This window comes from Eretmochelys imbricata, chromosome 25 (assembly GCF_965152235.1).
Source record: "Eretmochelys imbricata isolate rEreImb1 chromosome 25, rEreImb1.hap1, whole genome shotgun sequence".
NCBI lineage: Eukaryota > Metazoa > Chordata > Testudines > Cheloniidae > Eretmochelys > Eretmochelys imbricata.
The window spans coordinates 12,096,569-12,124,462 of record NC_135596.1 but is presented as its reverse complement, the minus strand read 5'-3'; the positions used below and the strand labels follow the sequence as shown (position 1 = coordinate 12,124,462).

The window sequence follows — 27,894 nt, the reverse complement described above, 5'->3', positions numbered from 1 at the left end:
CCTCCTCCCTTCCTTCGGGCTCCGGAGCCGAGCCCTGGCCCTTGCCCGCTCCCTGGGAGCGGAGGTTTGTTCCGGCCCGTTCAGAGGCAGCCCGGGCAGGGGGCCTTTCTGGGCAGAGAGGAGGCGGCGCGCAGGGAGGGGGGGAGATAGGTGAGTCTCTCCTGCGGGGGAGGGCAGTTACCGCCTCTCTCTAGGGTGGGGGTGGGGTAATTACCCCCCTTCCTGTGTGGGGGGAGGGGTAGTTATTATCCCTGCCTCTGTGGGGGAAGGGGGTCCCCCCTATCTTGGAGGAGGTGGGTGGACTCTTCCCCATCCCCATGAATGACTGTGGGGGGGGAGGGGATTTCCCAACCCCCTGTATCTTGGTGGCATTGGGGGTGGCCTGGGTGGAAGACCCTGGCTTACCCCACTGTTAGGAGTGAAGGGATCCCAGCGTGGTGCTGTTGATAGGGGCTCCTGGGTGGAGGAGAAATACTGGCAGCCAGCTCCAGTGTAGCCCCTGACAGTGACACCTCTGGGGGACCCCTCTGGTACTCGGGTGACCATCACGGCGCCAAGGTCGCTGATCGCGTACAGAAAAAATACTCTTTTCTGACAGCATCTAAGACTCACCAGCGTTGATCCAAGGCTAGTAACAAGAGGGTAATGTTTCCACTCGAGAGGTAGCACTTGTATACAGGTGGCATATGTGGCTAATGGGGCCGTATTCCCAGGTTAAGAACAGGGACTGTTATACAGAAGCTCAGAGGGAGTTAATTATATCATCCAGTGTGCTTACTGGACCTACATGTCAAGAAAGCTTAAGCCATTTAGGAAGAGACCATCCAGCCCACCATGTTGGCTCTTGTTTTATCTTTTAATCTCACTGTACTTTTCCTTTAAACAGAAGAACAGTTACGTCAGTGGGCTATGGAGATAAGTTGCCCACAAGTAAGATGAGCAATATGGCATTTGGATTGGAGAGTTGATATTCTTTTACCTGGGAAGGAGTGGTACAGTGGATAAACTGTATGATCACAGGTTTCAGAGTAGCAGCCGTGTTAGTCTGTATTCGCAAAAAGAAGAGGAGTACTTGTGGCTCCTCTTCTTTTTGTATGATTACATTCTCTCCACCTTAGCAGAAAACTTAACCTTTAAATCAGGTGACTGTGGCTGTAAAGATTATGAGCTCCATGGGCTTTTCTTTGCTCTCAGGCTCCCAAGTATGGAGTACCCTCTACTAAGAGAAACTCAAATTAATGGTGTTGAGGATCTGTAATGGTGTTCAGGATTACTGTGTCTGGCTTACATTTAGGGACAAAGGAATGAGCTGTAAAGGATGGAGGATCTTAGGTGGGAGATCTCCGTAGGAATGAGGACATGGGAGAAAAGAAAGAGTGGTGAGGAAAGGAATTAACGCAAATGGGAGCAGAAGGTACAGCTGTGTCACAGGAGTTAATAGGATTCTTTAAAAGGTGTAAGGTTTAAAACTAGCCATGATGGGAATTCTCCACTCCGGCTGCTCTGACTGATAATGTAAGTCAGTGCATCCTTATTTTCAGTGGGGATTGCACAAAACAACACATTTCCTTGGGAAAGTGAAAATGGCTGCTGTTTTACAAAGGGGATCTTTGGCAATGTACTTGTGGTCCTTTGCGTGTGTGACTGTACAGTAGATTCTAGTCCTATTTATTCTTCTCTTTCCTAGGCACAGCAGTCTATGAATAGGCTTGCAACAGGCAAGTGGTGCCTTGGAGGTCTTCCAGGGCATAATGGATTTGGCATATGTCTGTGAGTGGGAGAAAAGGCCTAAAAGCAACCACTGTCCTTCCATCCCACTGGTATGTGCTTGGTCCTGCAGGAACCTGATTGCTTTCACAACAGACCTCAAAAATGAGGAGGAAAAAGGTACAGTTTGTCCCATTCCTGTGGTTTGTGATTCTTATCTGCTCCCCCTCTCAACACCTATTCATGACCCCCAGCTGGAAAAACCCCTGCTCCAGACTAGTCTTGCTGTGGAAAAACGCTCTAATTAGATCTTCACTTCTTCAGAGCAGAGACTTTATTTTTTGGTCTTGTAAAGCAACATATGTTTATGGTCCTATAAAAATAATTAAAGCTCACTAATTTCCTACAGTAAAAAATTGAATTTTTAAAAAATTAAATTAAATTCCACTGCAAATTTTTGAAAGGACTTGGTGTCTCTCCCTGCCTAGATCTTACCCACATGATCCATATCCTGGACACTGAGCATCCATGGGATGTTTATTCCATTAACTCTGGGCACATTGAAATCATCACCTGTTTGGAATGGGATCAGTCAGGTAAGCTTTGCTCTTATAGTTGGTTGGGGTGTTGGTTTTTTTGGTTTTTTTTTTGGCTTCATAAAATTGCTCACAGTGTGATGGGGCATATAGTGGGAGTTTATGGAGGTCTTTCTCTTTTAGGTTCCTGCTATCAGAAATCTTTGTATAGTGCCAATCATGTAATATCTGCAGTGTTCAGTTCAGTCAGATCTGCATTGTGAGGTCCATAGTGGATTTCATAGAGGACTGTGCTTCCCGTCCTTCTTGAGTTAGTTATTAGCAATAGACTGGTCTCCTGGGGTAGTTAGGTGCCAGGAGTCACCTCTTGAACTCCAACCTGTAAGAGCTGCAAGGTGCTGAAGGAGGCACTTTTAAAATCCAGCAACAGGTGAGAGCCCTGAATCTGCTGAATCATTGAGGAAATAATCCAACCCAGGTATGATTTCACAGTATCACCAGTACGCAGTGGGAACCGGTGCTTAAGATTAAATTGCTGCTTGAATTAAGAATTTTCGTCTTATGTTGGTGTAAGTGTAATGTTACTAAACCCTTTTGTCTTGCATGGGGGGGGCCTCTCCCTCCTATGCATTGCTTTGAAGATGCCTGTGGCTGGGTTCCTGGTAATCTCTGTGAGACGTGTTCTGACGTTTCTGTTCTTCTTTTGATTGTATTGCATTAGGTTCCAGGCTCCTGTCAGCAGATGCAGATGGACACATCAAGTGCTGGAGCATGACAGATCACCTGGCCAACAGCTGGGAGAACACTGTGGGCAGCATGGTGGAGGGAGATCCAATTGTGGCTCTTTCCTGGTTGCACAATGGGGTGAAGCTAGCACTGCACGTGGAAAAGGTTTGTTCTAGCACTTGCACACGGAACCTGCAAGGAAGGAATCAGAGAGGAAGGATTATCCAGTGGTTAGGGCAGTAGTCTAAGACTAGGGAGATGTGGGTTCAAATCCCTGCTCCGCCATAGACTTCCTGTATGACCTTGGGCAAGTCACTTAGCCTCTCTGCCGTCTGTACAATGGGGAGAATAGCACTGACCTATCTCACAGGGTGTTGTGAGGATAAATGCCTTCAGAATTGTAAGATGTGCTTTGAAATGGGGACCATATATCTACCATATAGCCTGCTTGATCTGGAATATCTCCCTGATTCCAGAGAAGATCCAGGGGCTTTGGCAAACTTTCCATTCCACAGGACGTCTCATAATACACAAGCCTCACGATACGCTGATGAGAAAAATATTTGTCCCATTTTACAGCTGAAATGCCTTGCGGCTCTTTGCAGCACATGCTTTAAAACACTGTGTGATTTAAGTATTAACCAGTCAGGATGCTTCTACTATGTTGTTAAATAATTTAATTGATAAAATAATACTATTTGCTCAGCCATTTTGCTGTGACAATAATTTATAGATAGATAGATATAGTAAATGAAACAGTGAATTAACACTACTGTGGCTCTTTTGGGTAATGTTGATCGCCGATTTTGCTCCTGTACTACTGAGATCTGAGTATCACTGCTCTAGGCCATGTTGAAGTGATATTAAAAGGAGACTCAGGTAATGGCAGAGTCGTTCAGCCCTAGGATCTAACCGCTCTGTGTATGTTAATCTCCATTCACAGTCCGGAGCATCGAATTTTGGCGAGAAGTTTTCCCGGGTCAAGTTCTCTCCCTCCCTGACTCTGTTTGGTGGGAAGCCTATGGAAGGCTGGATCGCTGTGACCATTAGCGGCCTGGTGACAGTCTCTCTCCTCAAGCCCAACGGGCAAGTGCTAACATCCACGGAGAGCCTGTGCCGTCTGCGGTGCCGTGTCGCCCTGGCGGACATTGCCTTCACGGGTGGGGGAAACATCGTGGTAGCCACCTCAGATGGCAGCAGCACCTCTCCCGTCCAGTTTTACAAGGTCTGCGTCAGCGTAGTGAATGAGAAATGCAAAATTGACACAGAGATTCTGCCCTCCCTTTTCATGCGGTGCACCACAGACCCAGCCCGCAAGGACAAGTATCCGGCAATCACTCACTTGAAATTCCTCGCCAGGGACATGTCAGAGCAGGTGAGCGCCCTCCTCCTATGTTACACTAGTATTCCAAGAGTTAAATGCTTAGGAAAGGGAAGGACCCACTTGATCTATAAACTCCTCCCTATAGCTTTGCTCTTGCACTAACCAGCAGCCCATCTGCTGTTCCAAACTTGGGCTCCCCACCAGCTCTACTAATGCACACATTTTTTGTTTCTCACTTTTTCACCCTGTACTCTGTATTTTCCTATTCTGAATTTCATGCAGACAATTACAGTAGCAAATCTTCCCTCTTCCTTTTGGTCTAGAGGGTGGGCACAAAAGACATGGCTTTGTAACTGTGCCTGGTTTGAAAATTCCTTTCTGCTTTGAAGGTGCTGCTCTGTGCCTCCAACCAGAACAGCAGCATCGTGGAGTGCTGGTCTCTCCGGAAAGAGGGCTTGCCAGTCAATAACATCTTCCAGCAGATCTCTCCCGTGGGTGAGTTTCAGCAGCTGATGCTCCTCAAAAACAGGAGCATAGCCAAAGAACTATCAAAACCTAGTGTAAACTCTTGACTCAATTATGACTCGAAATCCCATCCTTATTCTTCTGGGCGTTCGGTAATCACCACGAGAAGAGCACTCCGTCATGATGGATTTAGAAAAAAAAACCCCACAACTTTTTTGTAAAACTAATGAGTCTACAAAAATGCATCCGTCTGAGTGAATAAACTCATAATCAATGTTTAATTCCAAGCACGCTGTTGGGGTGGGGGAGAATTCAAGACTGGGATGTCTGTGGCACTTTCTCTGACTTTTTTATGTGAAATTCTGTCGTTTATTTTGTTCGTTTTTCTGTCAAGTTGGAGACAAGCAGCCGATGATACTGAAATGGCGGATTCTCTCCGCCACCAATGATTTGGATCGCGTTTCAGCTGTGGCTTTGCCAAAACTGCCAATCTCCCTAACCAATACTGATCTGAAAGTGGCCAATGACACCAAATTCTTCCCTGGACTGGGTAAGGAGGCTTCTTTTCTGAACATCTAGCTGCAGATGGAAGTTTTGCTGCCTCTGTTCATCTCACTTATGAACAGAGAGAGCCCCAGCTACTTTGGAGTGTGTTTGTGTGTTTCTTGATAGAGGATGTCCTGCAGGAATCAAGAAGTCCTTTAAAACTGGACTAAGTCTGTTCCCAGTGGGGATGGGTACAGCCCCCTAGCGATGAGGAAGAGTTTACACAGGAGGAACTGTTGTAGCTGTCATATGTGCTGGGTTGCCTGAGGCCTTCTGTTACTGTATCCCAACTTGAAAGGACTTTCTGCATGTCTACTAGTGAGGACCGAAGAAACCTAGAAAGGTCAGGGCTCCTGTTCTCGGCTGTCCAGGCAGTGCAATTAACGAGGCTGGCTTTGAGGAGGGATACTGGATAGCGGTTAGAGTGGAGGACGAGAGTCAGGATTTCTGGGTTCTTCTCTTGGTTCTGCTACTGTCTTGCTGGGTGAACTTGGGCAAATCACTTAGGGTGTTCAGATACCACAGTGATAGGTGATTACAAGGACCTGATTAGAATAATGTTTGCTTTTCCAAGGTGCTGAGCGCCCATAACTCCCCCATGGAGACAGTGGGAGCAGCAGGTGCTCTGCAAATCAGACCTTTAACCCCCTCCCTGCCTCAGTTTACCCAGCATGTCGTATGTGTGCCGGTCTCTTGGGATACATCTACACTGCAGCTGGGTGTGTAATTTCTAGTTCGGGTAGACGTACGCGCACTAACTTTGATTGAGGTAGTTTGCTCAAAAGAGCAGTGCAAGTGAGAGGGGCTAGCTATCCCAAGCACGATCTCATCTGAGACCCTAGGTGCGTACTCAGGTGGTTAGCCTGCCCTGCTGCCGCAGCTTCACTGCTATTGTGTGTGTACGTCCATCCGCGCTGGAAATCACACCTCCGCTCCAGTGTAGATGTACTCTTAGACTGTAGGCTTTGGGAGGCAGGGCCCCTCTTTGCTTTTTGCCTGGTACGGGGCTGAGCGCATCAGTGTTTAACACACAACAGAATGAGTGTACTGTGTACCTACCTCCCAGTGGGTGAGACTGAGTCTTAATGTTTGCAAGGTGCTTCGGGATCCTCCAGTAGCAGACCCTATAGAAGAGACAAGTATTCTCATTACTGTAAAAATGCAGGGCAGGATGGGGAAGAAAGGCTTGTGGTAGGCTGGAGACCACTGGGCTGTCTTCAGAGCTGCTGTCTGACTTTGTGACAACTGTCTGTGTCTCATTGGGGTGGGATGGGTTACACTCACAGGAATCACTTGCTAAACCCCAGATATTTCTTGTCCTCAGGTCTTGCTTTGGCCTTCCATGATGGTAGCGTCCACATAGTTCATCGCCTGTCCTTGCAGACCATGGCAGTGTTCTATGGTTCTTCCTCTCAGCGCTCAGTGGATGAGCAGGCGATCAAAAGGCAGCGGGCTGCCGGTCCTTTGGTTCATTTCAAAGCCATGCAGCTCTCCTGGACTTCACTGGCCCTGGTTGGGATTGATAACCATGGCAAGGTACTTTGCCTTGTTATGCTAGATGTGGGAAAAGACCTATTTGCTCTTCTAGGCCAGGACAAACTCTGTTCAGTTTGCCAGGGCTCTGCTCTGCTTGCTCTTAACTGGCTCAAGCAGTGGGTCTTCCAGGAGTTCCCAGGGGACATTATTACAAGTCCATTTGATCTTGCCAGTAGGCAGCCTCATCCAAGATAGTGCCTGCATTTTCCCTTTGTTTAACAGAACTGTCTCTCCAGCTCAGTAGTAACTAAAAATTGCTATGGTCAGACATACAGTCCGTTAACTTGTGTCGAATGAGTTTAGTAGGTCTCAGTCCAATTTGCACACCTCTCTCCAGAACTGGCCTCTTGTTGCGAGTTTTATCAAAGACATTAAGGTCTGAGACTGCCATGGGGACTGAACTGCCCATATCCTGGGAGATTGTCTCCGCAGATCATAGCGGAGGTTCATTTGCAGGGTGTAGTGTAGACAAAACTTACTGGAACATGGCTGACACTGTTCTCTGTTGGAGGTTTTGTAGATCTCCTGCCACTTTGATTCCATGTGGTGTTAGTCCCTTAGAGTGGATGGATCCTCTTGATGTGTGTTCCTTTTCCTTTCTTTGTTCAGCTGAGCATGCTCCGGATCTCTCCCTCCATGGGCCATGTGCTGGACATGAACATGTCTCTCCGCCACTTGCTGTTCCTGCTGGAATACTGCATGGTGACGGGATACGACTGGTGGGATATCCTGCTCCATGTTCAGCCCAACATGGTGCAGAACCTGGTGGAGAAGCTGCATGAGGAGTACATGCGCCAGAATGCAGCCCTGCAGCAGGTGAGGAAACAGCAGAGGAACGCTTGGCACAGTGCCGAGTGTGGACTGGTAGGAGGGGAGTCAAGGAACAGGAGTAGATAAGGGGATGTTAATTTCCAGACTTCACTGGTTTCCAGTGAACTTCCACGGGTTACTTTGACTACTAGGCTACACTGCCTCTCCAAATCTGGTACTTATGTACTGTTGGGGGCTTGGAGTGATTGGGAAGGGCATATGACTTCAGCCAGGGTGATTACTATGTAGAGAATTCTTGTGCATGAACTTAGCATACTGTCTAGTGTCCAGGTTTCAGAGTAACAGCCATGTTAGTCTGTATTCGCAAAAAGAAAAGGAGTACTTGTGGCACCTTAGAGACTAACCAATTTATTTGAGCATGAGCTTTGATGAAGTGAGCTGTAGCTCACGAAAGCTCATGCTCAAATAGATTGGTTAGTCTCTAAGGTGCCACAAGTACTCCTTTTCTTTTTGTCTAGTGTCCAGTGAGTTGCCCCAGTGATAGAGCATTGCTGGTTTAGGCGTAGCATTTTAAGCGTAAGGTTGGTACCACTGTCTTCGCTACTCTGCCTTCAGAGTATTATATTTCAGCAGCTCCTGCCCAGTAGCAGCTTTCGGAGAAACTCTTGGTAGGCTAGTAAAGCCTATTGTTGATGTAAATGGGTACTGTGGCCAGTTGTAGCACACACGGAGAACAGCATTCATTCCTCAGGGTGATGGATGCTGGGGAGTAGCGGTTTTAAGTAGGCTCATTCTAAATCTGATCTTGTTTCTGTGCCTATCCTTGTGTGTCCCCGTCAAACAGGTTCTCTCCACACGCATCGTTGCCATGAAGGCCTCTCTCTGCAAGCTTTCCTCCAACACTGTTGCACGCGTGTGTGACTATCATGCCAAGCTATTTCTGATCGCCATCAGCTGCACCTTGAAATCGCTGCTCCGCCCGCACTTCCTGAACACTCCAGACAAGAGCCCCGGTGACCGGCTCACCGAGATCTGCTCCAAGATTACGGACATAGGTAGCCGTTTGCATCCCTTGATGCAGCACGGCTGTTTGCATGGCTGATCAGCTCCCTCCCTTTCTGAATCAGTCTTTTGTTGGGGGTACTTAGATTAGGGTGGACACTCCATGCGGGGAGCGAGTTCCACACCTTCATGGCTACCAGTCCCAGCAAAAGTTCACTCGCTTGTGAACCTGAGGTGTGTTGGTGGAACCCCAAAAGATGATGGTGTCAAAGACCAGATGCCCACCAATGAAACAGGATAATGTGGACAACTCCATGTAGGCTGTTACAGGCACTGGGCATGAAGGATCCTCAGGGGTGTGTATCTGTTTATACTGCGATAGCACATAGAGGCTCCAACCAGAGTCAGGCTTGCAGGGCAGAGACTTGCGTCTGAAGAGCTTATGGTCTATTAGACAAGACAGACAAAGGGTGGGAGGAGAAACGGAGGCATAGTGGGGGAAGGGACACACAGCAGGGCAGTTGGCAGAGATGGGACCAGCACCCAGTCTCCTGTAGCCTTACCCATTGGGCTACACTGCCTTCTATAGGCTGCACTGTTGGGTTAGGTATAAAGTTGCATGCATTTGTAGTCGGTAGCCGGGTTTAAAAGCGAGGAGAGCAGTCTGTTCACAATGCTGGAAACTCCCAGAGCCTCTTTTCTCCCTGTGCTAGGAGCTGTCTTGCTTCCTTTTCAGACATTGACAAAGTGATGATTAACCTGAAGACGGAGGAGTTTGTCCTGGAGATGACTACCCTGCAGTCCCTGCAGCAGCTCATCCAGTGGGTGGGAGACTTTGTGCTCTATCTGCTTGCCAGTCTCCCTAATCAGGTGAGAACTTGTCCTCCATCTTTGGCAGTGTGGTGTGTGGAGGGTAGTGAAAGCCTTCTTTCATTCAATGGCCATGTGCTGTTGGGTTAATCAGTGTGCCCAGTGTGTGCTGTTGTCCTAGAAATGGATTGCGCTGAAGCCAGTGTTAATGTCAAGTGCGTCTTTTTCAGTGTAACTTTTCATCTTGCAGTGTGCTAAAGGAACTTGAGTGTGCAGATCTACACAGAGGAAATAATAACCCTTCTCTAGGGCCTTTCATCTAAGTCTCTGAGTGCTTTCCAAATGTTAATTAAGACTGTCAATAGCATTATTTTCTTCTTACTGAGGGAAAATTATTTACTCAAGATCACTCAGCAAATTAGTGGCAGAGCTAGGAATAGAAACCACAAGTCCTGGTTTTGATCATGCTCATGCCAGCGTAAATCCAGAGTAACTCTGAATGGAGAAGCCACCTGTGTAAGTGAAATCAGAGATGGACGCCAGAACTCCTGATCTTCTGCTCTGTGGGTGCCTACAGCGAGCACAAACACACATGGCGCTAAACTAACCTCTTGCCGTGCTGCAAAATTTAGCAGATGATGACAATAATGGGGGCCATATAAGTACCTTAGCTAGATCACCTGTATGGGAAGTGGTTCCGGTGGGGATGTCTGTGAACCCAGATCATAAAAGTTTCTCTTCTCTGCCCTTCCTCCTATTCCCTGCAGGGATCCCCTGTGCGGCCAGGGCACAGCTTCCTGCGAGACGGGGCATCACTGGGGATGCTTAGAGAGCTCATGGTGGTGATCCGGATCTGGGGCCTGTTGAAGCCAAGCTGCCTCCCTGTTTACACGGCAACCTCAGATACCCAGGACAGCATGTCCCTACTCTTCAGGCTGTTGACTAAACTCTGGCTGTGCTGTAAGGATTAAAAACTTCCTGGAATTAGAGAGACTCATCCTATCTTGTGCGCAGTGGATGTTCCATATTGTACACAGGAAAAACACTTAGGGATAATGAGGCTCTGGGTAGGTCTGTAGCAATCAGAGGGAGAAAGAGAGGCTACAAGACGAATTGTTTGTTTCCTGAGCTGCCATACTGGGTCGGGGAGGGGGAAACATGCAGGGAACAGCATTTATTGTCCTTTAAGCAAGTAGCATGCTAGAGAAAGTTCTCTCTGTGCTTCGTCTCCCATGCAGGTCGTGACGAAACTCACCCGAGCGAGCCAGATGATACCCTGATTGATGAGTGTTGTCTTCTCCCCAGCCAGTTGCTTATTCCCAATGTAGACTGGTTACCCATCAATAATGGCATTATCAGTAAGCTGCAGAACAAGCAGCTCATCAGGCTGCAGTTTGGGAAGGCCCCTGGACTCATTGGTCACACTGTTTCATCGCAGTTTGATGTCTTTGTCAGGTATGGAAATCTGAAACAAGCAGGTAGTGTGGTTAGAGCAGAGAGGGGACTGGGAATCAGGACTGCCGGATCCTGTTCTCAGCTCTGGAAAGGAGTGTAGTCTAGGGATTACAGTAAAATCGACCAGAAGTCAAAATTGCTATTCCTTTCTTAGGGAGGGGAGTGTTGTCTATTGGTTAGTGTAGGGAACCCTGACTCTGCCACAAATTCATTCTGTGACCACAGATGAGTTGCTTGCTCTCTCTACACCTCAATTTTTCAGTTTCTAAAATGGGTATAGTGTTTTATTGGCACATAGGCTCTAAGGAATCTGAAATGGGAATTCAGAGAATAAAATGTGATGGGAATTAAAAATGCAACACAACCTTACATTGTATCTTTTATCCTGTTAAATCTCACTGTGCTTTGCAGATTGCATGGTCAGGAATCAAGTCAGCCCTCACTAAAATGCAGCCACTTCTGGGTGGAGCATAGTAGCCATTCTCTGTCAAATTCCATATGTTAGGTTTTAGCCGGGTACTTGGAGGAAAAGATACAGTATTTAGTTGAAACCATGGGGGAATTTAAGTAAGCAGAATATAATTTCTTAAGATGTGGTTTGGCCAGGATATGAGGGTTAAATGCTTCCTGTTTATATAATAGAAATTCACTCGTAGTAAGAAGGCAGCGGTTTGGAAGACTGCGGAATAGTTCATCATAATGGGTAGAAGTGGAACTTTAATCCCTTGAGTGCAGCCCCTTACACTTGGAGAAGGGTTATCACAGTGCCCCATTGGGACATTCCCTCTGGCAGGTGTGTAGTGTCTCAGTTGTCCATAGTTTCATCTTGACCTTGGTTGTCTGGTTCTCAGGCATTCTGTGTAATGAGCCTGCAATCGTGGAAACAGCTTTTACAATTTTTCAGCAGTGTGGTTTTTCTCGCATTTTTCTTCCTATGCAGGGCACCTGGGCAGCCAAAAATTGACCACTTGAGACGGCTTCACTTAGGGGCATATCCAACAGAGGAGTGCAAGTCATGTACCCGGTAAGCTCTGCATGTGTAACTCCTTTAATTCACAGCTGTTTTTATTCAGGGCTTGACAGCTTAAAAGCTGTGCTAGCTTATACACTAATAGATCTGTATTGTTAGCAATTCCATGGTGGTTTTTTCCATGTTAACTACTGTGCACATGACAAAATGTTGCCTTTAATACATGGCTCTTTCTCAGCCTATGTTCATTCCCCCTGATATTGGAAGGAAGCCAAGACAATCATGGTTATGCTGTTCTCTGACCCTTTCCCCCTGGGATCACTAAGATTCCTAAAGTGCTGATCTAGTCTGAAAACTGTGTAAAATGGCACCATTCTTACTCAATACAACGCTCCCCAGGGTTATTAAAAGTTTTACTGTTCTATGTGTGTTTTTACTGCTTGTTATGCCCTGCAAAGCTAGCCTAGCTGTGGGAGAATGAGCTGGAGTCTGTCCCGCTTTGCACATTGTCAGCAGAATTGTTAACTACATTCCAGCTGCAAGGCCAAGTTTTGCACTCAGTTACATCTGAAGATAACGTCGCTTTAGGTGCAGGATATAAGGACAGCATTGTTGCACAGGCATAACTGAGGGCAGAACTTGGCCTGCAGGTTATAACTGGTGACTATTCATGAATAGGAAAGATCCCCGGGCTGTGTTTGCATGCTTGGAAGCTGGAGATTCTGTGTACCAGGTTTGGAGTGGATGAAAGGGGATGAATACAGAACCGCACAATGCCATTTTTAGAATCACTTTTCAGAATGGGTCTGCATTTGGAGTCCTTCTGAGCTGCACCTTGTGACAGTTTCCCCCCAGGGTGCCACTTGGAACTGGGGTACCACTGAGCCTGCTGGACCCATCAGCCTGGGTTCCCTTAACACTGTACCTCTGTGCAGCCTGCCAAGCCTTCCCTCAAGCTTCAGACTGCACTTTACCAGCACACACCCAGCGGCAGCTTCACACGGATGCTGCGGTCAGCTCTGCGTGGGAAGGCTCAGCTAAGGAACTGCCCAGTACTCAAGTGCACACCGCCCTCTAGAGGGTAAACCCAAAATTATACCATCTTGTGCTGCACAGAAATCTGTACAGCATAAGATCATGAAATTCACCCTCTCCCTCAGTGTGGAAAGGAATATACATGTCTTTCTACCCCACAGTTATGATTTCCACACACTGGTTTAGACAAAACAAAAATAAATGTGTTAGTCTCTAAGGTGCCCCAAGGACTCCTTCTTGTTTTTGCTGATATAGACTAACATGACCCCCCCTCTGAAACCAAAAAGAAGTTTAACTACAAAAGATAATTTTAAGGGATAGCAAACCGATGAAAGCAGATTAATTAGCAAATAAAATAAACCTGCAATCTAAGCTTAATATACTAAAGAAATTGTATGTGTGTAGTAAATTCTCACCCTAAATGTTGTTTTAGGCAGATTGCAGAGATTCTTGAAGGCAAGCTGCACTTACTTGCAGCTTAAAACTCCAGTTATTCCTTTCACAGGCTAGACGGCCTTCTAGCCCTCCCCTCCCTTAAAATAGTTCTAGCATATAGTGGAAACCCTTTGTCTCCCAGTTTGATTCCCACACCTGGTCAGTGGGAAAAACACTAGGGTTATCATGGAGTCCAGTACCAGGTGACTATAGGGCCACTGCAGCCATGACTCAGAGGCTGTTTGCAGGGTTCCCAGGAAGGCTTCCTGGTGGGAGATTAGCATCTTCTAAGACATATTGTTCTCCCTAATGGCCTTTCCCAGCCAGTCATTGAGGGCTTATCTACACTACCAAGTTGTGTTGACAAAACCTATGTAGACACCCAAAAGTCGACAAAACAAAAATTGCCGAAGGGTGTTCACACTCGCTCCCTCTGTTGACAGATCATGTCCACATTGGGGGCACCATCATCGACAGGGTGAGCAATGCACCATGGGTACGTATCCCACAATGCAGTGTTGTGGGAAGAAAGAGCTGATCGCTGCGCATCTTGGGATTCTCTCCAAGTTCTCCCACAGCCCCCTCAGCTGCCGAGAGCAGCATCCTGAGTAGCTCTGTGAGCTCTCCATGTCGAGAAATGGCAAAGCAGCCCAGCAGTCTGTCCCCTTGCCCCTGCAGCAGCAGGCTGCCTGCTGCTGCCAGCCTAGTGCAGGGCAGACCAGGAGCATGCCAATGATTTGCTCTTTCTTTGTTCCCGAGACAGCACAGCACACAAATACTTCCCGGAGCTTTGAAAGAGGAGGGACGCATGCCTGCAGGGCAGTGGAAATCAAAACAGGGAGCAGAGCAATCGGGGCAGGCATTGTGGGATACTGGTGGAAGCCAGTTCTGTGGACAAAACAATCAGCAGTGTCTACACTGGCTCTTTCCCCTCAATAAAGGGAGGGGAAAAGACAAAAGTCTCTCATGGGGTGAAGTTTTTTGTCACCAAAACGGGGCGTTTTTCATGATTAAAAGTCCCATTGTAGTGTGTATGCTCTTGCTGTTTTGTCACCAAAAGGCAGTTTTTGGTGACAAAACTTGGTAGTGTAGACAAGGCCCTAGACTGATTGCATTCTGCCTAGTGCGTGTTCCTCAGGTATAAACATACTTGTAATAGATGCATAGGCAGTGTTCCTAGCTTCAGATACGAAAATGATCCCTGCATACAAATAGGAGAATCGTATTCAGTAAATCATAACCTTCCCAATGATATGTCACATGACTTATCTTGTCTAAAATACATCATAATTATGCCGTAATCATATATATATATATATAAACAATATTGCTGTGAAGAATATGAGGTGTAGTGTCACACACCTTTCTCTCACTTCTCTCCTAATAATGAGCCTGGATTATGCAATGACAGTGCAGTGAACGACCAGCCATCTGATCAGATGATTAAATTGGTCTTAAATGTTGGCTTTAATAGAAAGTCACCATACCGGAACTCTGAAACATACCAGATTGTTTTCGCAAGGCTGGTGTGTTTGCTGCTTTACATATAAATAGCAGCCAGGGGCCATCATCTTGAAGACAGCTTTGTGTTCCTCTGATATCCCCTCTTCATTGGCAATAATTTCCAACACCTTTTCCATTTTCCTTTGATTCTCCCAAACATCACCTGGAAAGGACAAAAAGCTAATTCCCTCCCATGATTTCTCCATCCCAGCCTGATCCATAAAGTCCCTCAGTAGTGCCAGCTTGCATTTCAGATGACCCGTTTTCTGTGTTCGTGTCTCTCTCAGATGTGGCTGCGTAACCATGCTGAAATCACCCAACAAAACCACAGCAGTGAAACAGTGGGAGCAGCGTTGGATCAAAAACTGCCTCTGTGGGGGACTTTGGAGGAGAATGCCACTCAGCTACTCATGAAAGCTCCTCTTGCAGGGGGAAAAGGGAACAATGTGCACTAGGTGGGGAAACAGCTTAGAGCAGCCTTCCCATTTTAGAAACCTCTGGGAATTCGGACCAGAGTCAGCCCTCTGAAACCTTAAGAAGAGTACACAATGCTCTTCCTTATCTGGCCATCACAAAGGAACCACTCAGTGCTGCCCGAGAGCAGTTAGATACTCATCCTTCTTTGTTTTGCCTGTATTGATTTTGTTTTCTTTGAGCTCTAAACTGAAAGGAAAAGATAGAATTATCTTTATCTTTATTTTACCCTTTATAAATCACTTTGATCCTCTAGTGAAAGGCTTTTTATCAGTGTAAAGTATCAATATTTTAATGATTGAGAGCATTTCTCCCTGTTTCAGAGGAACAGAGAAAGTGACAGAAGGACATTACTGCCCTGGGATGATACAAGTAGTAGGGGTGTCCTTGAACTAGCAGCTGTATTGTAAATAACGATTCTCTTAATTTTGTACAAAAAGTTTTGGTAAAATCTCTTTAAATCTTCAGAAAGCTCTTTCCTCTTTTATTAAGTGACTAGATTGCCATGTGTAAGAACCTTCAAAGGGAGAAAATACCAGATACTTCAGGGCTCTTTAATCTAGCAGAGAAAGGCCTAAGGAAAACCCATTGGCTGGCTGTTAAAAGCCAGACAAAGTCAATTAAGAAGTAAGGCATGCATTGTTAACAGTGAGGGTGACTAACCATTGAAGCAAACTCTCAAGGAGCCTCCATCTGTTAATGGCTTCACATCAAGACTGGATGCTATTTTGGAACATGCTTTAGTCAAACACAAGTTGCTGGGCTCAATACAGGAGGTTAGTGGGCGAAATTCTTAGCCTGCATATGTTCTAGAGGAGGTCAGACTAGATCTAATCATAGAATCATAGGAGATTAGGATTGGAAGAGACCTCAGGAGGTCATCCAGTCCAACCCCCTGCTCAAAGCAGGACCAACACCAACTAAATCACCCCAGCCAGGGCTTTGTCAAGCCGGGCCTTAAAAACCTCTAAGGACGGAGATTCCACCATCTCCCTAGGGAACCCATTCCAGTGCTTCATCACCCTCCTTGTGAAATAGTGTTTCCTAATATCCAACCTAGACCTCCCTCACTGGCAACTTGAGACCATGGCTCCTTGTTCTGTCATCTGCCACCACTGGGAACAGCCAAGCTCCCTCCTCTTTGGAACCCCCCTCAGGTAGTTGAAGGATGCTATCAAATCCGCCCTCATTCTTCTCTTCTGCAGACTAAACAAGCCCAGTTCCCTCAGCCTCTCCTCATAAGTCATGTGCCCCAGCCCCCTGATAATTTTCGTTGCCCTCTGCTGGACTCTCTCCAATTTGTCCACATCCCTCCTGGAGTGGGGGGCCCAAAACTGGACGCAATACTCCAGATGTGGCCTCACCAGTGCCGAATAGAGGGGAATAATCACTTCCCTCAATCTGCTGGCAATGCTCCTACTAATGAAGCCCAATATGCCATTAGCCTTCTTGGCAACAAGGGCACACTGCTGACTCATATCCAGCTTCTCATCCACTGTAATCCCCAGGTCCTCTTCTGCAGAACTGCTGCTTAGCCAGTCAATCCCCAGCCTGTGGCGGTGCCTGGGATTCTTCGGTCCTAAGTGCGGGACTCTGCACTTGTCCCTGCTGAACCTCATTAGATTTCTTTTGGCCCAATCCTCCAATTTGTCTAGGTCACTCTGGACCCTATCCCTACCCTCCAGCATATCTACCTCTCTCCCCAGCTTAGTGTCATCCGCGAACTTGCTGAGGGTGCAATCCATCCCATCATCCAGATCATTAATAAAGATGTTGAACAAAACCGGCCCCAGGACTGACCCCTGGGGCACTCCGCTTGATACCGGCTGCTAGCTAGACATCGAGCTGTTGATCGCTACCCGTTGAGCCCGACAATCTATCCAGTTTTCTATCTACCTTATAGTCCATTCATCTAATCCATACTTTTTTAACTTGCTGGCAAGAATACTGTGGGAGACCATATCCAAAGCTTTGCTAAAGTCAAGATATATCCCCTCCACTGCTTCCCCCATATCCACAGAGCCAGTTATCTCATCACAGAAGGCAATTAGGTTGGTCAGTCATGACTTGCCCTTGGTGAATCTACGTTGACTGTCCCTGATCACCTTCCTCTCCTCCAAGTGCTTCAAAATGGTTTCCTTGAGGACCTGCTCCATGATTTTTCCAGGGACTGAGGTGAGGCTGACTGGTCTGTAGTTCCCCAGCTTCTCCTTCCCTTTTTTTAAAGATGGGCAATTGTCCGGGACCTCCCCCAATCGCCACAAGTTTTCAAAGATAATGGCCAATGGCTCTGCAATCACATCAGCCAGCTCCCTCACCACCCTTGAATGCATTAGATCTGGACCCATGGATCTCTTCTGGTTTTAAAATCTATGAATTATTTGTATTACAGTAGCTACAAACAGCCCCAATAGTCTAGAAATAAGGACTGTGCAAGCCCTTAGTAGAGTGGTGCCCAAACTTTTGAGGATCATGCCCCCGCCCTTACCCCTGTCTGTGCCCCCCCAGAGCCAGGTCTGGGGGGGGGGGATGACAATGCAGACAGGGTAAAGGGGGTGAGGCTGGGGACGGGAGCAGAGCGGCAACTGGGCCTGTGGCCAGGTGTGGCTCTGCTCCCAGCCCCACCCCCAGCTGAGAATGGAGCCGTGGCCAGCAGCCAAAGCTGGGGACATGTCTGGGGGTGGGACCAGAGCAGAGCTGGGGAAGGGGCTGGGTGGCACTCCCTCTCCGCTCCCCATAGGGGCTGGCCCAGGCCCCGCTGTATCCCTACTAGACATTTATGCACACCCCTCTAGGAGGTACACCCCACAGTTTGGGGACCTTTGCCTTAGTAGAAAGACAGGCCCTGCCTTAAAGAGCTTAAAGTCTAGGTCACCACAAGCCATGCCACGTCGATGAAACAAACAAACGTTAATTTCATTTACTCTCTCAGCAGCAGTCGTGTGGAACTACATGGCTGTGGTGTTTTAAAAATTCTATTGCTGTGGAAACCATTTAGACAGCATAATAACCTGACATTAGTGCTGCAGAAACAAATATCTAATGCACATGCGGTTCTCCTCGTGCATGAATGGGAAAAGCCATGTTCATTTCAGCCCCATTAGGAAAGAGGGCTTAAATCAGGAGCAAAATTAGAAAGAAAATAACCTGGCAGGTGCTTGAAAACAACATTTATTAGACACTGAAAAGGAAAACTGATTATATTTGATCTCCCCTCCCACCCTCCACCTTCGTACATTAGCTGCCCCAATCACACTTCTTTTGAAGGACATGTTCAATGTTATCTTAATGTGAGGAGCAGGGGCAGGCTGGAGCAACAAGCACAAGTACTGTACTTGATTGTGTTCCCCTACCATTTCCTTGTGGACACTCAATCTCCAACAAGTGCAAATTAATTACATCTGTTTTGTGGCATCAATTACACACAATTGCTCTGGGGTTTTCATCATTTAGATGCCTGGCTGATAAGAGTTCATTCATGTGTTCCCTCGGCTATGGGGGGCTTGTTTATAGTTTTAGTTTTAGGGATGGGGTTAGTAGAAGTCTGAAAAGAGCTTTTAACCACAAAGAGGTCTGAGGGGTTTTTTGGCTACTGTAGTAGGAAATGTGCTTCTATTTTCAGCTCCAAACGTAGTCGGTGGCCCTGTTCATGCAACTGGCTGAGCTCCCAGTGCGCGCTCCGAAGGGTCTGCTTAGGTGTGTCCCTTTGCAGGATCCTGGGGGACTTTGTGACTGAGGGACTATGAAATCAGGATTTGTATTCGAATCGAATGAATTGGTTAACTTTCAAGTTAGAACGTATGTAAGATCTCATACAAATTGTAGAGCAGCAGGCCTGTCCGGATATAGGGCCTGGTTCTCAGCCACCCTCAGGTGCTTTTACATCACTTTGACAGTGTAAAGGGGACTTCAAGGGAGTGAAAATGGCCTGGTGAGAATCTGCTGCTGAGCAGCCACCATGGAGCAAGACTGGTGTATGGTCAAAGAGCACTGGGCTATTCTCTGCTTCCGGGGGGCCACGGGCAACCGGATGTACGTCTGATCGGCTTGACTCAGGTCTTGAGTCTCCATAGAAACCAGCGTCTTCCCCTCTGAAATGCTAAGATCTATCCAAACAAACCTGCCCCGCCAGCTCCTGTTGATTTAAGAACGAGATTGGAGAGCAGAAGGCAACAGTCAGTTGTCCAGTTCCCAAGTCTCCAGCAGTCTGATGCAGAAAAGCTTCTGTGGTGTCCACTTGAATCCACGCGCCGATGGTTGGTGGAGAGAGAGCATGGCTCCTCCCTGCTGCAGAGAGTCTGATGGGCACCAACAGCCAAACTTCGTAGATAGAGACTGGGGTGGATCCAGCCCCCTTGTTCATAACGATTGCTGAAGACGATGATCATGCAGGAGGAAAACAGTGTCGAAGGCCTGAATTTCAGAACTGCTGAGCACCCACAGCTCGGGCAGCAGCAGTTGCTCAGTACCTCTAAAAATTTGGTCCCTGTGCCTTTAAATTGCTGGTTACTGGTCTCATTCCATGACCAGGTGTACGAATGGCAACAACCACCATCCCAGCTGGCCCTGCTTGTTTGAACCATTTATAGTAGGGGCCTCGGCATTCCCAGTAGAGAGATCAAGGCATCAGTGGGTCATGAGGCCTGATCTGGCCTTTGCACTCTAAAGAGGGTTTCTCCGTAGCAAGGGGTGAGGCAGCAGACTGGTTGGGATAGTTCATACTGCCATGCTGCTGCTCTATGGAGATCTGCAAGGCTTGGCAGTGGTGCTGGAACACTTTTTACAGTGAGGGTGCTGAAAGCCAGTGGTCCCCAAACTTTTTACTTCGCACTCCCCCGTACCCCTATCTGCACCTCCTCTCCCCAGAAAATGCGACTTCGGAGTGATGCTTAGTTGTAACCTCGCTGCTGGCAGGATTTGAGTGCAGCACGGCAGCATCTGTCACCCAGAGGGCTGGCAAACTCATACCGGTGCTGGGCTGTGTAGGGCTTTGCTTTTAGCTGCCTCCCTGGTCAGTGCTGCGAAAGAGACAAAACTTGGGCAACTGCTCCAGACTCTGATTAAACACAAGGCAGAAGGAGAAGCGAAAAAGAAGAAATAAGGTGGGAGAAAGAGGGGGATGTTGGCGGGAGCCCACATCTCACATTAGAGGTGCTGTTCAGGACTTAGCCAAAGTCAGAGACAGTGGTGAGGTCGTTGGTTCCCCCTCTCCGGCCCAGTCTGGTCAGGACATCTCTCAGGATGGTGAAGGCCCAACGGCACCACGGTGGATCCTGGGGTCCCAGGAGATGGCGGGGGGGAGGGTGGGCAGGCTTGATAACAGAACTCCCTCTTTTCCATCCATCTGGTGCCATGATTTTCCCCAAAGTCTCTCTCTTTTTTAAAGCACCCCCATAAAGGGCCATGGCTCCTTTTGTCCACCAATTAGCCCATGTAATTACTGGGGTTACCCTGTACCCCAGGCCCCTAGGGTGCCGCAGCTCAGAAGCAAGCGCCGTAAGTGCTTCAGGCGCTAGGCCTTGTAGGCGCTAGCCCTGGTGGGTACCAATAAGACACTCAGACATCCAGCTTAGGGGAAGGTTTTTACAAGGCTTGGTGGGAAAGGTCGTAAGCACCCTAAGCTTACAGAGGTTAAACCAGTTACTGTGAAACATTTGTCTCTGTCATGGCCCTCCCCTGGGCAAAAAAGGATGGCAGGAGTAAGAGCATAGTTACTTTCATGTCTTCATCTCTGCAGCACCGCGATTGGCTGTTCTCATTTCTCTTTGAAGCAATCAGAGTCTTTCCACCAACTCAGCCCTCCCACAAGCTCACAATGAGGAACCAGCAGCCAGGGTTTAATCCACTGGTGTTGCGGTGATATAATCAAATGTCTGGTGGAGGATGATCTCCTGCACATTTCTGTCAGGCTATAATTACCCGCTTATTGTGGCTCTTATGCATATCTGAGTTAATCTGATCAGGGTTTTATGTTCTCACTCTCCCAAAGTTGTTCAGCGTCTCTAAATTGTCTTGTAAGGAGCCAGATGATGTTTCTCGGTTTGCATTTCTTGCCGGAGATGCAGATAGGATGTTCCTGGGATCAAAGCCGTTTCTAGTGCAAACCATCAATGGCAGGAAGATGATAATACCTCGCTCTAATATAGCGATTGTCATCCATAGCTCTCAAAGGGATATGGCCAAGGTCACCTAGTGTCAGAACTAGAAATACAATTGGGGTTCTCCTGGATCGTGCCCTGGCCACTAGACCACGCTCTCTCTCTCCTACTCTGGGGCAAGAGAAGAACATCCACAGATATCACCTTGATTCGGCCCATGGTGGTCAAGAGTGTCCACATAGGGTAGGAATTCCATTCCTTTTCTGGTTTCAGAGTAGCAGCCGTGTTAGTCTGTATTCGCAAAAAGAAAAGGAGGACTTGTGGCACCTTAGAGACTAACCAATTTATTTGAGCGTGAGCTTTCGTGAGCTACAGCACATTCTGTCCCACCCCTCTACCACCCTCTCCAATCTTACTCCTCTGCATCTATAATTTGTATTGTAGCAGTGCCCAGAGGGCCCAGCCGAGGAGGCCTCCCATTACACAGGTGCTGTCCGTACACATAGCAAGAAGTAGGGGCAGTGGGGTGGGATTCAAGAGATGTGCGTCCAGTTTCCAGCGGTGTCACAGTCGCCCTGCACGACCCTGGTCAAGTCATTTCATCTCTCTGCGCCTCAGTTTCTCCTCTGTAAAATGGGGATAATAATCTTTTTGTCTGGCCTCTCTAGTTCGGTTGTCAGCTCTTTGGGGCAGGGACCATCTCTCACTGTGTGTCTGTGCAGTGCTTGGTACCACAGGCCCTCATCTCAGTTGAGGCTTCTAGGTGCCACTGTGATAGCCAACAGAGCAATTCTTATGTCAGAGCAATGATCCATCTGGGCCAGTAGCCATCACTGACAGTTGGCTAGCTGCTTCAGGGGAAGGCACAAGAAACCAGGTAATAGGCAGCTATGGGCGCCCTTCAGTGGAGACAAAGTGGTTGAGTGTGTGGGGTGTTGGCCAGAGAATCAGGTGACGTGTCCTTATGTTGGGCAGGTCTCTGCCTCTGTTTCCGCACCTAGCCCTTCTCTGTTTGGATTGTAAGCTCATGTGGACAGGAGCTGTCTATATGTACAGTACCTAGCGCAATGGGTACGAGCACTGCCTCTGCTCCTGTAAGACCAATGATAAATGTACCGCACCTTGCCTTTCTTGTGCTAAGCATTTGTCCCCATTAGATGAAAGATCTCACGAGCAATTTGAAATGGAGGGTGGAAAATTAGCTGTGGTTTAGTATCTTTGAGTTAATCAGAAGTTGTCTTTCTATCCAGGAATCTGCCTCTCCAAAATGGTTGTTAATAGACTCGAGGCGGGAGTGCTGTGATACCAAGATTATCCCACTTCCTTCCCACATCCAGTTAAACTGTGAGACTATACTGGTTATTTCCCTTATCAGCAATTTGCACATTCTGCTGAAAAAAAGAAATGACAACAACAAATGTCTCAGCTCTTGATCTTATCTCTGAGCTGCCTTACAAGGTGCCAAGACGCAAAATGTTTCAGTCTCGCTGCTGCACCATCACCTCCCCTTCGTACAAATGTCAGAGGAGAAACTATGACAGATGATTAGCCCCAGGAAGGGGATGTTTCAACACGCTCTGCTGGTGGGGGTGCTACCGTTCAGGTTGGCCTTGTGGTGAATGTTCTGGGTTCAATTTCTGGCTGTGCCTCTGATTTATGTATGACTATTGTCAAGTCACTTAATCTTGCTGTGCTTTGGTTCCCTGCCTGTGAAATGAGGATAGCAACACATCTTTTGAGATTGCAAGCTCTGTGGGACAGGGACTGTCTCTCCCTGTGTGTCTGTGCAGCACCTCGGACAATGGAATGCTGATCTGGGCTGAGGCCTCTGGGTGTTCCTGTCATACACGTTAATAAGAATTCCTTGCAGACGCTCCTAGCTGAAGGTGACCTTTCTGGGTAATATACTTTACTCACTTCTGATTAGCCACCAGCAAGAGCTCTATTGCATATATGCAGCCTTTTCCTTTGATCCTTAAATTACTTGTCGTCTGGTCTGAGCCCAGTGAGGAGCAGAGATGCAAGGTCTTTGTAGGTGCCATCAAAAAAAGAGCTGGATCTTGGCCTTAAATGTGAACTATGCATCCCAGTGCGTGACAGGTAAACCTGACCTGTTTTGCTAGCATCCAGAGGCATGGGGCATGGATGATTTAATTTGCTGAGTGCCTCTGAATTATGTACCTGGTCCTTCCAGGCAGGAGATCTGTGCTGGGTGAGGCATGCTGACTCCAAACTTCTGTACCGAGCTCTGTAGCTTTGCATCAGATAAATAGATGGTGGTGATCAATCTAAGTACCTGGACAGAGTGATGCCTTGACAGCATTTCCTAAGCAGATCTTTCATTGATTGAGGTGGTTTTTTGTAAAATAGCTGTTGACAGCAAAAGAAGCTCTCACAGCCTATGCACTTTTGAGCTGACATAGACATTTCTTGCATTAAGGTGGAAGATAAATTATAACCATTGTCTACAGCCAAGCTCTGTGATACAACCGCATTTGCTCCAACCCCTCAGACAGAGAAAAACACCTACAAGATCTCTATCAAGCGTTCTTACAACTACAATACCCACCTGCTGAAATGAAGAAACAGATTGACAGAGCCAGAAGAGTACCCAGAAGTTACCTACTACAGGACAGGCCCAACAAAGAAAATAACAGAACACCACTAGCCATCACCTTCAGCCCCCAACTAAAACCTCTCCAATGCATCATCAAGGATCTACAACCTATCCTGAAGGACGACCCATCACTCTCACAAATCATAGAATCATAGAATATCAGGGTTGGAAGGGACCTCAGGAGGTCATCTAGTCCAACCCCCTACTCAAAGCAGGACCAATCCCCAATTAAATCATCCCAGCCAGGGCTTTGTCAAGCCTGACCTTAAAAACTTCTAAGGAAGGAGATTCTACCACCTCCTTAGGTAACGCATTCCAGTGTTTCACCACCCTCCTAGTGAAAAAGTTTTTCCTAATATCCAACCTAAACCTCCCCCACTGCAACTTGAGACCATTACTCCTTGTCCTGTCCTCTTCTACCACTGAGAATAGTCTAGAACATCCTCTCTGGAACCACCTCTCAGGTAGTTGAAAGCAGCTATCAAATCCCCTCTCATTCTTCTCTTCTGCAGACTAAACAATCCCAGTTCCCTCAGCCTCTCCTCATAAGTCATGTGTTCCAGACCCCTAATCATTTTTGTTGCCCTTCGCTGGACTCCCTTCAATTTTTCCACATCCTTCTTGTAGTGTGGGGCCCAAAACTGGACACAGTACTCCATATGAGGCCTCACCAATGTCGAATAGAGGGGAACGATCACGTCCCTCGATCTGCTCGCTATGCCCCTACTTATACATCCCAAAATGCCATTAGCCTTCTTGGCAACAAGGGCACACTGCTGACTCATATCCAGCTTCTCGTCCACTGTCACCCCTAGGTCCTTCTCCACAGAACTGCTGCCTAGCCATTCGGTCCCTAGTCTGTAGCTGTGCATTGGGTTCTTCCGTCCTAAGTGCAGGACCCTGCACTTATCCTTATTGAACCTCATCAGATTTCTTTTGGCCCAATCCTCCAATTTGTCTAGGTCCCTCTGTATCCTATCCCTGCCCTCCAGTGTATCAACCACTCCTCCCAGTTTAGTATCATCCGCAAATTTGCTGAGAGTGCAATCCACACCATCCTCCAGATCATTTATGAAGATACTGAACAAAACCGGCCCCAGGACCGACCTCTGGGGCACTCCACTTGACACCGGCTGCCAACTAGACATGGAGCCATTGATCACTACCCGTTGAGCCCGACAGTCTAGCCAACTTTCTACCCACCTTATAGTGCATTCATCCAGCCCATACTTCCTTAACTTGCTGAGAAGAACTGTGGGAGACCGTGTCAAAAGCTTCGCTAAAGTCAAGAAACGATACATCCACTGCTTTCCCTTCATCCACAGAACCAGTAATCTCATCATAGAAGGCGATTAGATTAGTCAGGCATGACCTTCCCTTGGTGAATCCATGCTGACTGTTCCTGATCACTTTCCTCTCATGTAAGTGCTTCAGGATTGATTCCTTGAGGACCTGCTCCATGATTTTTCCAGGGACTGAGGTGAGGCTTACTGGCCTGTAGTTCCCAGGATCCTCCTCCTTCCCTTTTTTAAAGATTGGCACTACATTAGCCTTTTTCCAGTCATCTGGGACTTCCCCCATTCGCCACGAGTTTTCAAAGATAATGGCCAATGGCTCTGCAATCACAGCCGCCAATTCCTTTAGCACTCTCGGATGCAACTCGTCCAGCCCCATGGATCTGTGCACGTCCAGCTTTTCTAAATAGTCCCTAACCACCTCTTTCTCCACAGAGGGCTGGCCATCTACTCCCCATGTTGTGATGCCCAGCGCAGCAGTCTGGGAGCTGACCTTGTTAGTGAAGACAGAGGCAAAAAAAGCATTGAGCACATTAGCTTTTTCCACATCCTCTGTCACTAGGTTGCCTCCCTCATTCAGTAAGGGGCCCACACTTCCCTTGGCTTTCTTCTTGTTGCCAACATACCTGAAGAAACCCTTCTTGTTACTCTTGACATCTCTTGCTAGCTGCAGCTCTAGGTGCGATTTGGCCCTCCTGATTTCATTCCTACATGCCCGAGCAATATTTTTATACTCTTCCCTGGTCATATGGGGAAGAGTATAAAATCTTGGGAGACAGGCCAGTCCTTTTACAGACAGCCCCCCAACCTGAAGCAAATACTCACCAGCAACCACACACCACACAACAGAACCACTAACCCAGGAACCTATCCTTGCAACAAAGCCCGTTGCCAACTGTGTCCACATATCTATTCAGGGGACACCATCATAGGGCCTAATTACATCAGCCACACTATCAGAGGCTCATTCACCTGCACATCTACCAGTGTGATATATGCCATCATGTGCCAGCAGTGCCCCTCTGCCATGCACATTGGTCAAACTGGACAGTCTCTACATAAAAGAATAAATGGACACAAATCAGACGTCAAGAATTACAACATTCAAAAACCAGTCAGAGAACACTTCAATCTCTTTGGTCACTCGAGTACAGACCTAAAAGTGTCAATTCTTCAACAAAAAAACTTCAAAAACAGACTACAACAAGAGACTGCTGAATTGAAATTAATTTGCAAACTGGATACAATTAATTTAGGCTTGAATAAAGACTGGGAGTGGATGTGTCATTACACAAAATAAAACTATTTCCCCTTGTTTATTTCCCCCCTACTGTTCCTCACACATTCTTGTCAACTGCTGGAAATGGCCCACCTTGATTATCACTACAAAAGGTCCTCCCCCTCACCCCCGCTCTCTCCTGCTGGTAATAGCTCACCTTACCTGATCACTCTTGTTACAGTCTGTAACAAACCATTGTTTCATGTTCTCTGTGTATATAAAATCTCCCTACTTTATTTTCCACTGCATGCATCCGATGAAGTGAGCTGTAGCTCACATAAGCTTATGCTCAAATAAATTTGTTCATCTCTAAGGTGCCACAAGTACTCCTGTTCTTTTTGTGGATACAGACTAACACGGCTGTTACTCTGAAACCCCTCTAACAAGATTCAGTGATGTGTGTGGACCAGGGACACCTGAAACTGACTAACCCAGGTATGACCTGAGCTGGTGCGCAGCCCTGAGGGTCCTGTGCATGTGTGCTGGCAGATGGGAGGAGGTTACATGATGGATCCTAAAATGGTAGTTTGTTGCTTTGAGCGCCCGTCCCACCACTCTGAATACTCTGAACTAAATAATCTACCTGGGCAGAGTAATGATGATCCTCCTCTACAGCTGTAATAGCCTGAGTTGAATTTGCCCCAGACATTGGATTAACTCCTCTCTCTTCATGAATCCATGGGATCTTTAAGGAACACAAGTAGAATCAGGGGCTCAGTTTTGCACCTCCATCAGCACAGCGCCCTCTACAGCACTGGGGCAGATACAAGAACACCAACCTTTGCCACCACTTATCCCTTGAGGACTTCCAGTCAAATATAGGCCTGACTCAACTCTGCTTAGCTCTGAGGCAGGGCTGACGGGGAGGAGGAAGGGGGAGGAAGAGGGGGTAGTTGTACCAGGGCCCTAAGCATCTGTAACAGGGGTGAAATGGAAGGGGATCCCACTGAACATGATACATTAGGGCAGTGGTTCCCAAACTGGGGTTCGCAAAATGTTACAGGGGGTTCTCGGGGGAAAAATTCCCTAATGGTGGACAGAGCTGTCCCTAGGGACCCCGGGCAGCACGGGGCCAGCAGCCCAGAGCCCCCGGACTTCCAAGAGCTAAGCAGATCAAAGCAAGCATATCTATCACAGTGAGGAGATTTAAACTTCAAGACTCCTTATAAGAAATGGAAAGGGAGGTGGATATTTTTTGCTGTTTTTAAAATTAAATAGGCAGCTAGTATTGTTTTAAAAATTATTATGAAGAACAAGTTTAAGCTTTGTTGTAACGTGCGTTGTTTGCCTGGACTGCTCAAGACCTGAAT

The 27,894-nt window shown here is 47.4% G+C and overlaps 1 protein-coding gene across 3 annotated transcripts; it reads left to right on the top strand.

The window, feature by feature from the left end:
• Positions 1-7: 7 nt before the first annotated feature.
• MED16 (mediator complex subunit 16) lies at positions 8-24,286 on the top strand. 3 transcript variants are annotated; one of them, XM_077841938.1, is made up of 15 exons: positions 8-150; positions 1,688-1,887; positions 2,196-2,303; positions 2,965-3,134; positions 3,913-4,344; positions 4,683-4,788; positions 5,153-5,308; positions 6,629-6,840; positions 7,450-7,656; positions 8,456-8,666; positions 9,350-9,483; positions 10,191-10,383; positions 10,662-10,878; positions 11,819-11,902; positions 15,109-15,769. In XM_077841938.1, exons 2-15 carry the CDS (start codon positions 1,752-1,754, stop codon positions 15,233-15,235), a joined length of 2,493 nt encoding a protein of 830 aa, XP_077698064.1. In that variant the 5' UTR covers positions 8-150; positions 1,688-1,751; the 3' UTR covers positions 15,236-15,769. The 3 variants fall into 3 exon arrangements, with proteins under 3 accessions (XP_077698064.1, XP_077698066.1, XP_077698063.1); XM_077841940.1 differs by lacking the exons at positions 8-150; positions 15,109-15,769 and adding exons at positions 325-627; positions 22,644-24,286; XM_077841937.1 differs by lacking the exon at positions 8-150 and adding an exon at positions 327-627.
• Positions 24,287-27,894: the final 3,608 nt, after the last annotated feature.

What these genes read in the sequence shown, in the direction of transcription:
- MED16 (XM_077841938.1), top strand. Translation starts at nt 1,752, where the DNA reads ATGGATTTGGCATATGTCTGTGAGTGGGAGAAAAGGCCTAAAAGCAAC. An exon ending in AGAATGCAGCCCTGCAGCAG is followed by an intron (nt 7,657 to 8,455) that starts GTGAGGAAACAG and finishes CCCGTCAAACAG; the next exon opens with GTTCTCTCCACACGCATCGT. An exon ending in CAGTTTGATGTCTTTGTCAG is followed by an intron (nt 10,879 to 11,818) that starts GTATGGAAATCT and finishes CTTCCTATGCAG; the next exon opens with GGCACCTGGGCAGCCAAAAA.